This window comes from Lonchura striata, chromosome 7, assembly GCF_050655825.1.
Source record: "Lonchura striata isolate lonStrDom1 chromosome 7, ASM5065582v1, whole genome shotgun sequence".
NCBI lineage: Eukaryota > Metazoa > Chordata > Aves > Passeriformes > Estrildidae > Lonchura > Lonchura striata.
In genome coordinates, this window is record NC_140709.1 from 38,517,529 (window position 1) to 38,529,765 (window position 12,237).

Below are 12,237 nucleotides of genomic sequence, written 5' to 3' on the forward strand. Positions count from 1 at the left end.
CAAAGCCAGACAAAAGCTCAGAGCCTGTTGATCTTTGTGCTATCAAGGCTTTTAAAGAAATTTACTGGTATGCAGCCTAAAGCTCAGTGTTTAGGCCAAAAATAAACTCTTTAAAGCCTCCATTTATCCAAGTGTTTGAGCAATAACACACTGAACATGAGAGAGAGTTCAGGGGGTTACTTTGTAGGCATGAAGTTAAGCAGCTGCCTGGATTAACAATGAAACCTGATATTTCACGTCCATCTAAAATTGTTGCTGCCATATAATTTAGCTGGCATTATGTGGATAAGAGACAATGAAATACTGTTGCTTGAACTGCTGGAAAAACAGCCTGTCCTGTTGCTGGCACTCCTGCTGGCCCATTTGAGGAGTTCAAGGAGCTTTATTCTGTAGCACTGGTGACAAATGATCTTCTTACTCTTTACTGACATACTCCAGTGCTCCAAGGACCACAGGGAGAGCAAAATATCTGCAAGAAAGTCATCCAGGGAGAAGAGGTTGTTTGGTTTCCAATTATATAATTCAAAATCATCCTGGAATTAGTGCTTGCAGCGTGGGGGTTTAGACTGAGTAGGGCTTAATTACAGCAACATTGTTAGTTCCTTGTAGTTCTGTTGCTGTTTGGATTAATCATTAATTAGGAGGGGGAGGAAAGTTTGGGGGTAACTCGGAATAGCTGAAACTTCAAACCAAATTGATGCCAGCGTGGCTGGCATTGCCTTTTTAGGAATATTCTCTCCAAAAAGCCCAAGCTGAATCCTAAAGATTGTCGAAGTGACAAGGTGTCAAGGTCAGCTTGGCAAGACCCAACAGAGTGAAAGTCCTTTTTTCCCTAGCCCGCTGCTGAAGAAAAGGTCTGGAATGCGTGAAGCCGAGTTTTCAAGGTTGTTTATTTTTTCTTATCTATGATAGTTTCTCTCTGACCTGCCGAGGTCCAGCTAGTACAGAAGTCACAGCAGTCTCCTCCGAGCCCCGGGCATCTCCCACATTATATACTCAAAATTATGTGTACCATGTTTACAGTTCCCGTACCAACACCTAAAATCTGTGTTGGACAGTGTGTCCCTATCCTAGACCAATAGAGAAGTGTCACCATTACACCAAGACAGAGAGGACAAGAAGAAGGAAGAAAAGGCCAGGGTATGCCCAGATTCCTCCACCTTGTACCCCTGAATTACATTCTAAAAACCCCCAAAATGCTACTTTTCCACCCTGTGTCAATTCCCCTATTACACTACTCAAACCCTTTTGGCTTGTAATTCTTCATACAAGGTTGGCAGCCTCTCCCATGGGCTAAAATCGAAGCCACAGGTGTTTCTGACTTCTTGCCAAGGTCCCTGAGCCTCTTGCCAGGGTCTGGAGGCATCCGGGGCAGCCAAAGGGATGCTCTAGACTCCAACAACAAGGGAAAATGAAAAAGAGGAAAATTCTTCAGGACAGCAGGGAAATGATGAATGAACCTGCTGGCGATGGCTGTTTCCAAAATAGGTGTCCAGTTTTAAGTCACAGAATGGACTGATCCATGTGCACCCTGCACTTGCAGTATCATGGGTTGATCCCTTAAATATGATTAATGCCATGTGCTTAAATAATCCACATGCAGATTGCAAACTCTAAGCAGGAATGAAAGTTATTTCTTAAAGTTCAGTTCAGGTTTCCTTTCAGTCAAAGTCTTATTGTACAGGCATTGTTTGGGGGGTTTTGGTATGTGGCTGGTTGTTTCTTGGGTTAGGTTTGTTCCAAGGTTGGACAGTGATTTGCCCTCAGCCTGTACCTGTGGGTATTGTGTCATATCTAAACTGCTCACAGTGACAGAAGAAAGCAAACAAATTTCTTTAACTTGCAACAGATCTCCCTCCTTTGTGAGGAATTCAACACCTCCATGGACTGCAGTGGTGAAGCAAGGATGAGTTAGGGTTTGTGAGGAGCTGAGTGCTGAAAGCAGAGCACCTTGACTGTCCAGACCCATCATGAGAAATGTTTGGAGAGGAAAGCTGTCAGGGAATAGGTGTGAAAGGAGAGGAGAGCTCTGGAGAGTAGCAAAGGAGGTGAAGGCGTGAGGTCTTTCAGAACAACCATTCCTCATTAAGATCCCCTAAGTGGACCAAAAGTGCAGGGATGACTGGATGCAAGGCAGAAAGCAGGGAAAGGTGTTTAATTTAAAGAGGGTGTTTAAAGTCTCACTTCTTAGAGAAGAGTTTTCTCCCTGCTCAGTCTTGCGATATCTGACAGTGGGCTGCTCACTTCTGCTGGGCACGGGCAGCAGCTTTGGTCCCTGGCTTTGCTTTCCATCTCCAGGATCTCAGCTTCTCCTGGGAGTGTAGTTTACTGAACTTGAGCTCCTCAGGATCTCAGGAGGAAGCTGACCAGCTCTCTGACCAGTGCTTCAAAGGTCCCACAATTTTCACACATCCTCACAACTTTAATGCAGTTCTCTCTTCTTTCTGCATCTGTGACCACTTTGCTTTGCAGTTTGTAATCACCTAATTTACTTTTTGCTTCCCATTTAAAGGAATAAGGAATGAAGCTGAGTGCTGAGTTCTCAAGGAGTTTTGTTTTTGTTTTTTCTTTGTTTGTTAATGCAGGCTTCATACTACTCTGACCTGGGTCTCCCCAGCAGCAGCTATGCTTCTACATCTCAACTTTCTTCCCAAAATGGAAATTGGGTCGGTTGCCCTCTGGCTTCACCTGGCCTGGATTGTGTTTGGATGATACAACCTCTTGTACTTAAGAATTAATTTGGGCCGATGTCAAGAGTCTATGTAGCTCTTTTTAGTGAAACTTTAGAAAAAACCCCAAACAAACCAGACCTTTTAAGATTGGAATGAGTAATGGAAAACTGCTTTCAAAACAGCACAGTCAGTTTTCCCTTGCTGCTCCTCCCTTTCCTTGTCTGCCATTGGCCTCAGTTGGTCTGGGAAGATAAGGGAAATCTTAATTACCTGAATTTCTCTGTTTGAGGCAGCTCCTCTGCATAGTGTGTCAGTCTGGTGAGCTTGAGACAATCCAGTCTGCACGACACAAAATTACAGGGAAGCAATTCCCAGAGTGCTGGGAGAACGTCAGTGAAGCTGTGAAACCCCTGGGAGGTTGCATTGTCCCCCGTGTGTGGCAGAGCTCAGTGCCAGCAGAGCTCCAGCAGTGCTCCAGGTGCTGCCTGGGGACACAGCACAGGGGTGTGGATGGGGCACTGGCAGCAGGACCTGGCCTCAAGGCCTGGGCTGGGGAATCCCTGCTGGAGTCTCTCTTGCACTCAGCTCTGTGCTCTGGGTTTGTTTAACTGCTGCATTTTGGGGGGGATGGTTACTAACACTAGTTTCAGGCTGCTCTGATTGAAGTGCTTGTTTATCCTGAATTAGTTGGGTTTTCTCTGCATTTGTGAATAATGAAACACACAGGAGATGATCTTGCAGCTGTGTGAAACACTAACAGTGTGTACTTTGAAGCACTTCTGTGTAGCTCTTTTCTGGCTTTGGTTGAAGCGAAGAGAAACCCCATTTCTGGCTCCTGTACACAAATGTGTGGGAGACAATAACAGCTTAACAACCTAAAATTAAGTTTTACTGTTTTGCTTTTGCATACTGTTGTGTCCTCCCTTCCTGTAGGAAATGCATGTGCCTGCTTGGTATTCTTAGTCTTTGGGAGCTGAGATCTAATGCTTTCATGGTGCTCATGACTAATATTCTCTGTACTGGGTTTCCTTCTGCTGTTGTGTAGTGATCCTAATCTCTCACCAAGAGGGTTCATTCTGCTGTAGGCATCTTTTTTTCTGTTTAATTTACTGTGCCAAAACAAAAAGTGTTGTGCTTGTCTCCCCCAGCCCTCCCTGCTGTACAGCGATGCCCTGCCAGCCAGGAGTTACAGGGTTTGTTGTGCTGATGCTCTGAGCACCAACACCAGAGCCACTCACCCCCAGCCATGCACATGCTGTCCCCTGCCCCTGTCTGTAATTCCTGTTGGGTGCATTTGTCTCACACCCTGGTGTCCCATCCATCTGAGTGCCACGTGTGTGATGCTGTTTGTGCAGACCTGGATTTGCTGATCCTTCCTTTAGTTCCTGGTGGGACTGTGCTCATGGGGTTGTGATGCTGCCAGGGGTGTCGTGTCCATGTGGAAAGAGTTGTCTTCCTCGGTGTCTTTCCAGGAGCAGGACAGAGAGGCAACATCAATTCTTGCAGGTTGCTTAATAACTAACAAAAATCTGTTCACAAATATTTTTTTAGACAATTTCCTACCTTCTTGTTTAAAATGAGCTTCTCAGAATTTTTTCTCAAAGCTTAAAGGTAGAGTTTCCTACTCCCCTTGTGTTTCTTGAGCCATATATCTCCGTGCTAAACCGGAGTCAGTCTTAAAATACGCATTTTCCTCCTATTTTGTTCATTTACTAAAGTGGCTGTAAGTGAAGCTCATCACTGCCAGCACCAGCAATGAAAGTGAAACAGCTGGGATCAGTGTAAGAATTGATGTAGCCATTTCAGGGACAGGCAGTCAAAGCATTAAATTAAAGTTGAGCTGAAGCCCCGGGAGCAGGCTTGGTGTCAGATCTCGGGGTGTATCCGATCCTGCACGTCAGGTCGCGCTGGCTCTTCCCTCGCATGCTGCTTGTGCTTGCACCCGGGAGATGTCCCTGTCCTCGCCCATCCTGCTGGCTGCCACGTGTGCTGGGTGAGTTTGTGAGTTTGTGGTTGTGCAGGCTGAGCTGCCATTGCTGTGCTGACTCTGTGTTTTAATTGTAGGCGTCTGTGTACGAGGAGAGCGTTTACAGCGGGAGCCGGCGCTATAGTGCCCCCAGTTCCCGCGCTGTAAGAGGTTTTCTGCTTTTCCCTGCTCTGTCTCTGTCCTTTGCCACATTGGGGAGCCTTTCACGTGGGCTGTGTGACACCCAGGGCCTGCTGCTTTAGGCACAGGAGTGGGAGCACCATTCCCACGAGCTGCCATGAAGCAGTGATCAATGGGAACTCATCCCTCTGCGGGACAGGGAATCCAGTTCTGCCTCGCGCTCGGTCTGCAGATAAAACACCTTGGAAAGGCCATACTTGAAGTCCTTTCCCTCCCTGAGATTTAATTCTTATTGTCAAAACTGAGAAAAATACAAGTTTAAAAAATTATCAGCCAAAAATTTAAAAATCAGTTTCACACAAGCAGTGTGAAGTAAATGATTTTTGGGAATATATGGGTTGCTTGGTTTTGTTTCTTGGATTTATATTCAAATATATTTTACATTCATGTATGTGACAGTGATTCCAAAGTGTGTGTTTCTGAGAGTGGATGGCTCAATATAAGGAATGACCATATAAATTGTTTCCTTTCAAAAAAGAGAAACTCCAGGAGTTGGTTTAAAAGACAGAGAATGCCTTCATACCTCCTCTGTGAGTGTTTGGGCTAGGCAGTCCATCTGCTGCTGTTGTGTCCACCTGAGGGAAAAAAAAAAAAAAAAAAAAAAAAAGGAAAAACCAATCTCTTTAGATGTTTAAGTCCTCTGCGGGCCCACTGCTTACTCTGCCTCTCATCCCTTCACTGATGGTTGCAAAACCCAACCAACCAAAAAAACCCCAGCAAACAAATAACCACCGTCTAAGGCCATAAGAGTGAAAAGCCTCGAGACAGAGCACTGATGCTAACTTTAAACAACACATTTTTATTAGCTTGGAGGAGGAAACACTTTCAAGAATGCTTACTAAGCACTTGTTAGTCCTTCAAGGGCTGTGCCATCCTCTTGCCACCCCACTGATTCACAGCTGGGAGAAATAATTTACAGTAAACCCTTCAGCCTAAAACCTGTTTGCAAGTCTTTCACGGGCTGTCAGTGGCATGAGGACTGAAACGTTGGTGCTTTCCCCTCCCTCCATCCCCATCCCACCCTGAACCACAGGTATTTGTGTGTAACCCAGCCTTTCCAGTTCCTGGAGTAATGAGAGACTTGGAACTGGAGGGGTTTGCCCCAGAGGCAGCGACCTTGTCACACCACCTGTGGTTGTTTTAATGCCTCTAAACCTTGCAACACTTTTAACCTGGAGAGGGAGTGTCACCTGGGGTGGCTGTTCCCAAAAAAATGTTTTTGGAGGAGCAGGTGAATGCAGGGGGTGAGGCTGAAAGTGGCCTTGCTTGGTCACAACCACTTACTTCCATAGCCAGCCCTGCAATGCACAGGGAGCAGCTGTGGAATAAATAGGGCCTGGAAACATTAATATGGGACTCATTAGTAGTTAAAACTTCTTCCCTGTCACACGTTTCAAATTTTTTCTAAACACTTCTTTCGTTAAACATAGAACACTGCAGTGACCAAACAAAATCTGTATTTTTATTTCAGTGCTTTTTACCTTTAATTTAGGAATTTTTGTGTGATTGGCAATAGCTGTAGTGTGCAGCAGATCTTTATACTCTGCATATTCTCATCTCTGAAATGAAGATCAGGTGCACAAAACCAGTGTAAGACACAGAGTCCCACAATGGTTAGGGTTGGAATGGACATGAAAGGCCACCTGGGCAGGGTCACCTTCCACTCTCCCAGGGTGCTCCAAGCCCTGCCCAGCACTGGACATTCCAGGGCTGGGGCAGCCCCAGCTGCTCTGGGCACCCTGTGCCAGGGCCTCCCTCGGGGTGCATCCGAGGGCACTGCCCTGCCCGTGGGCTCGCTCAGGGCTGTGCACCTTGCTTGGGATGTTTTGTGGGCAGTGGCTGACCCTGTGCTTCAGCTGGTGCTTGTGCTCTAGCTGGGGTTATTTCCAGCTTACCCTCTCACCATTCATTAGTGCTGCAAGCTTAATTTGCAGGTGATGCTTTGCTGCTATGACTAATGATGATGGAGCAGCCCTGCAGTGGCTTGGTGAAGGCCTGGCTGTTTCTGTAAAACTAAAGGGTCCAGGAATTCCTGTAGTGGCCAGGTGACTTAATAAAAAAACCTGGAAAAACCCACAGCATCTCCAAAGTATAGTAATTCTTCAGATTTCTGTGTGGTTTTATCTGAGAAACAGTCCTAATCACCTCTGAAATAAAATAATTATTTTCAGGGCAAGTTCTAGTTCTGTTTCCCTGATGCTTTAAACTTTCATTTCCCTGCTCCATTTTCACTGCATTAAAACCTCTGGAAATAAAACAGCATGGACATGTTCTTTGTCCTTTTCAGCAACCTGCCAGCCCTGTCCTGCATCTCTGCTTAGATGTTTCCTTTAAAAATAAAAAATCTAAAAGATTTTCTTTGGCAGGAGATGAGGACTGCAGGTGCTGCAAAACCAGGAGAGAGACTCAGTCTCTGAGCTGAGCTCAGTTTTTACTTTAATCCCCACATAGATGGATGTTTCTTCCTTTGGCCTGCAGAGTACAAATTCATTTTATGTGTGCACAACGTTGGGAAAGTGATTTACCAGAGAGCCTCAGAGCTCTTGGAAAGTAGTAGGATGGAGCCTTTTGTAGAGAAACTAAATTGTTTACTTGTCACTAGTACCTGAAGAGATATAAATAAATAATTAGTATCCTAAGAATAGAGTCAAAACTCTACTTAAACTGCTGGTGGAATTACTGCTTGCCTTAATTTTCAAATTAACAATTCTCTGACTTTCACTGCTGTCCCTTTGTCCAGCTGCATGTAACCATCTCTTTAACTAATTTCAGATGTGATGCTCTACATCCTCTGCTGCTTCCCTTGCCAGTTCTAATGGCTTTCTCTTTTCTCTGCCTGCTGTTCCTGGTTTTCCTGCTGCAGCCCTCCGAGTACAGCTGCTACCTTGGTTCAGGATCTCGGGCATCCTCCAGAGCCAGCTCTGCTCGGGCCAGTCCAGTGGTGAGCTCCTCTATTTCTCTTTGCCCCTCAACTGTTTCATTTCTCTCTTCTGCAAGGTCTTTTTGGTGCAGAGAGGTCACTGTCCCTCCTGAGGCACTTTCTTAGGGTGTTAATTGGACCTTCTGGGCAGTGCTTAAGACAAAGAAACCAGAGGAGAAATTGCAAAACTGAAGTGATTTCTATGCAGCTGCATGTTTTTACAACAGCAAGTGCCCTTTGGACTCTCAAAACAATGCTGTGTTTGCTTTAAATGGAGAATAAAGCACAGCAAGGTTCTTGTGGAAAAGACTGGGATGTTGATGGGAGTGCTGTGTCTCCTTTGGGGGAGCAGGAAACCCTAATCTTAACTGCAGCATTCAGGCAGTTCAGTTTCTCTCCAGTGAGCAGTATTTTGGTGCAAAGCTGCAGGGCTCTCCAGTGGCTGGATTTGAACATCTTTGTGGGACTGCAGAGTGCCAGGCACTGCAGTCTTTAGCATGCTGAAGTGCTAAAAGGTTAAGGAGCGCCCAGCACAAGCTGTGGCTGAGCAATGCTCAAGTGCTAATGATGCCTCAGGTTTTAGCTTTTCTATTTTTCAGATTCTGTGCTGCTTTAGCGTGCACTTCTGAGCTTCATATTAGGGGATGGTGAGCTCTCAGCACAGAGTAGGGAGACAAAACAATTCCTTCTCTAGCTGGGCACCAAGGACAAATGATCCAGGTCTCAGGCCCATAAACAAAGGCAGAATGAAGAGAGAAAAGCAGGATGGGACTTCATAACCTAAGGCTGTAATTGGACAATGAGCTCCAATGTACAAATGGAGCAGAATTTATAAAAGTTAGAGACAACGTGACCAGTTGTCCATTTTGTGACCATTTTGGTTCATCTTGGGTGTAGCCCTGGCTGGGCTCTTGTGCTGCCCAAGGTGGATCCACTGAGGCCTTTTAATAAATCCCTACTTCATTCTTTAATTCTGCCTAGCCTCTGTTCTAGGTCAGCCTTCACAAGGCATCACTAAAGCCTTGTCCATCCCCTGCTTTTAGGGGGTTTATTTTTTCAATAGCACGTTGTGCTTTCTCTCTGTGACTGTTCCTCTCTGTTGCTGTTTCCAGCTCTGGGTGTTTTTCTGATTTATTTCCAAGCCTTGAGGGAAGATGCTGAGTGCACTAGGATGTCTGGTAGAAGAAACATACAGCTTACAGTAAACTAAAATATAACAACATTAATTTGCCCCAGAGAGTGAGTTTTGGAGTGGCCATTTGAAAACTGATACAACAGAGCTGTGTGCTTTGAAGTTCTGGTGTTCCAAGGGTACATTCACTTTTTTAAATTATTGAAAAACAGAGGGATTTTCATTAGATAATGTGTGGCAGCCAGTGAGCTGTAAATAAATCAGTGTTTTAATTAGCCCCTGAACCTGAGTCCCTGTGCTATGAGTTCTTGTGGAATATAACTTATATTAGTAATACATCTTAAATGGCTTTGCAAACTGAATTTCAATTACCCCCAAAGCAAAATTAATCAGAATAAACAGGGATTCCATTACAGTTCTGTAAGGGCTATAAGAACTGGGTACCCACAGAGTGCAGTTGGTTTCCATTAGGTGTTTTCTGTGTGCCAACTGAGTCATCCCTGCAAGTTGCTTACGGGAATCACGGGATGCTGGGAGGTTCAGGGGAGGTTTTGGATTTTATTCTCTGCTTACACTTTGGCCTCGTGCTGTGCAGGTGGCTGGAGATGCTTTGCTGAGTCAGCACCAAGCTCAATCTGCTCTGCAGAGAGACAGCAGTCACTCCTTAAATTACCTTTTTTTGTTTTAATTAGTGGTTTATTGTCTGCTGTGGAGAGCTTCCCTTATCTCTGTCACCTTGAAGAAGAGCAGAGAGTTAATGTCATAGTGAGTCCAGGTGATCCTAAAAGTTCTTATTGCTACACAGGGTCAGTCCAGCAGCACCTTGTGATTATAATTTTTTTTTTCCCTGTGTTAAACAGACATTGCTTTTCCTATAGCTCAGAGTGAGGGATCAGTTCTACTGACAAGCTTCAAAGTGTTCTTCTAGTTTCCAGTCAGGTTCTTGGGAGTTGAGAATGATGCCATGGAACTTTCTAAATTAAAGCATACAACAGCTTGTCGCTGCAGCTCTGAATTTTTTTTGTCAGACTTTTGTTTCCCCTTCCTATCACTGCTCACTGAACAGTGAGCAAAAAGCAGCAGTAGTTTTCCTGCAGTGGTTTTCCTGCTGTGCACAGCTTTGCTAGCTCTGTTCTCATTTGTGTTACCTTGTTGGTAATACAGTCAAAGGCAGGAAGATACTTAAACACATTGTGTGAATACTTGTCTTTGTAGTTATTTTAAGAATTCACTATATCTGAATGAAGTTTGCTGATTGCTTATTTTTCTTTAACATTTTTCATGTTATCCCACTGGTAATTATCTGCTGTCCATATCTTAAGACTACTGAGAGCCAACATCAGATACTTCTGTACAGATGGGCCTGAGCTCTCAGCATGTTTTGGTAGAGCTGGACTTTTAATATGAATTGCAGAAATTTTGTTATATTTATTTTCTAAATTAAGAAGCTACTAGTGAAAAGCATTTATTCCTAAATCTGAAACAGACTCAGGATGCAGTAGTGTTTGTCTGAAGGCTCTCTAAGGCAAGGCAGGCAAAACAAGAGGAGAGGGCAGATTTTGCTATGCTGAGATGATGATGGTTCATCCTGACTCTCTCCCTTCTTTGGAGCCTCAGGCAGCAACAGAAGCAGTCAGAGTTCAGCCTGAGCACACACAGAGTTGTAGAATATCCTGAGCTGGAAGGGACTCACAAGGAATATGAATCCCCTGGTCCTGCACAGACACCCAACAATCCCCCCTGAGCATCCCTGGCAGTGCTGTCCAAACCCTCCTTGGGCTCTGTCAGCCTGGGGCTGTGCCCATTCCCTGGGGAGCCTGGGCAGTGCCAGCACCCTCTGGGGAAGAACCTTTCCCAAAATCCAGCCTGAGCCTGCCCTGACACAGCCCCAGCCATTCCCTGGGTGCTGTCCCTGTCCCAGGGAGCAGAGATTGGAGCTGCCCCAGGGGAGGAAGATGCCAGGCATGCTGAGCTCTGCCCTCAGTCTCCTCTGCTCCAGCTGAACAAACCAGCTGCCCTCAGCTGCTCCTCGTGTGGCCCCTCCAGACTGCTCCCCATATTCTGTCCCTCCTTTGGACACTCTCTGCCAGCTTTAGACCTTTCTTATCTAAAACTGCCCCCAGCACTGGAGGTGAGGCTGCCCCAGCCCAGAGCAGAGCAGGACAATCCCCTCCCTGGCCTGGCTGGCACTGCTGGGGTGATCCCCCAGGACAGGGATGTCCCTCCTGCTCCAGGGACTGCTGACTCAGATCCAACTGGCCATCGACCAGGACTTGCAGATCCCTGCTGCTCTGCAGGCTCTCATTCCCCTGTGTGCCTGTGCATCCAGGTCATAGTTCAGTGCCCAGCTGTGAGCACCTTTGGTCACTGGCAGACACTTCCTGTGTTCTCACCAGAAATAAATGAAGACACTGACAGGCTTCATTTTGGTAGAGGCACTTACGGAGTTTTGCCTTCTCTCTACCTGCAGGTTTAGGGTAGGTTGTATCCTAGCCCTGCCTCTGACACTCTGGATGTGCTTTGGGCCCCTCTGGAGTGAGGATTTGCTGCAGTGCTAACTTGCATTTCTGGGCCTGATAAGTTTGTTTAGGCAGTGACGTTTGGCATAGCACTCATTCCTGAGAGAGGATTCTTCTCACAAACCCTCTTCAGACCCCACAAATATCAGCAGTGGTTTTCCCCTGCTGACTTTGAAAGGCTTTTTGCTAATTGCTGGAGTTAAGGTGGCTCTCCTTGGAGAAGCAGCAGGAACTCTGTTACTGCCTGCTCCAGCCCAGCTGATCAGACTGGTAAGATGGGGGTTGTTGGAGGGATTGTACTGACTGCAGTACCTCTTTTCTTCTTCTTAATTCCAGATTTTGTAGATACCACCCTGTGTTAAGCTCTAGCCTAATAATTTTTCTCTGCTGTGGCCCATATTTCCATTTCAAGCTGTGCTGTGCTACTTTAAGGGCAGGAAATGATCTTAATTTGATTTGTCACCAAAAATCCCCCTTACTGTCATGAGGAAGTTGAGCTGAGTTCAAGAGCTGAGCTGGAGCTGAGCAGTGACAGCCACGTACTGAACACTGAAATTGTTCTGATACCTGAGCATGGGACATGGCACAGACAGAAAAATTCAGGCTTCCCTTCCCTGGCCTTGTTCAGGGCCTGGAAGCTGGAAACTGCCTCAGTCCAGGTCTTTCACTGATTTTATGATCCCTGTACTTGCAGTAAGTGTTTGATTGGATGCTCTGTGGTAGTGCTGCAGAACTCATTTTGGACACTCCACTGGTGGCAAAGAGCTTCACCCCGAAAGGGTTAACCCTTTTAATCCATGGAAAACAGGCACTTTAGCCATATAAAG

General features: G+C 45.8%; 1 protein-coding gene across 33 annotated transcripts in view; it reads left to right on the plus strand.

The window, feature by feature from the left end:
• The window catches only part of LRRFIP1 (LRR binding FLII interacting protein 1), a 102,526-nt gene that overhangs the window by 65,146 nt on the left and 25,143 nt on the right, over nt 1-12,237 (plus strand). For 11 of the 33 annotated variants that reach the window (XM_085585572.1, XM_085585575.1, XM_085585576.1 and 8 more), the window contains 4 exons: nt 2,586-2,666; nt 3,821-3,865; nt 4,737-4,802; nt 7,703-7,780. The exons of 9 other annotated variants lie outside the window; for them this stretch is intronic. In XM_085585572.1, the coding sequence (XP_085441698.1) occupies nt 2,586-2,666; nt 3,821-3,865; nt 4,737-4,802; nt 7,703-7,780 (270 nt within the window). The remainder of the gene's footprint in view (nt 1-2,585; nt 2,667-3,820; nt 3,866-4,736; nt 4,803-7,702; nt 7,781-12,237) is intronic. 13 more of the 33 variants (XM_085585556.1, XM_085585562.1, XM_085585564.1 and 10 more) reach the window with 5 other exon arrangements.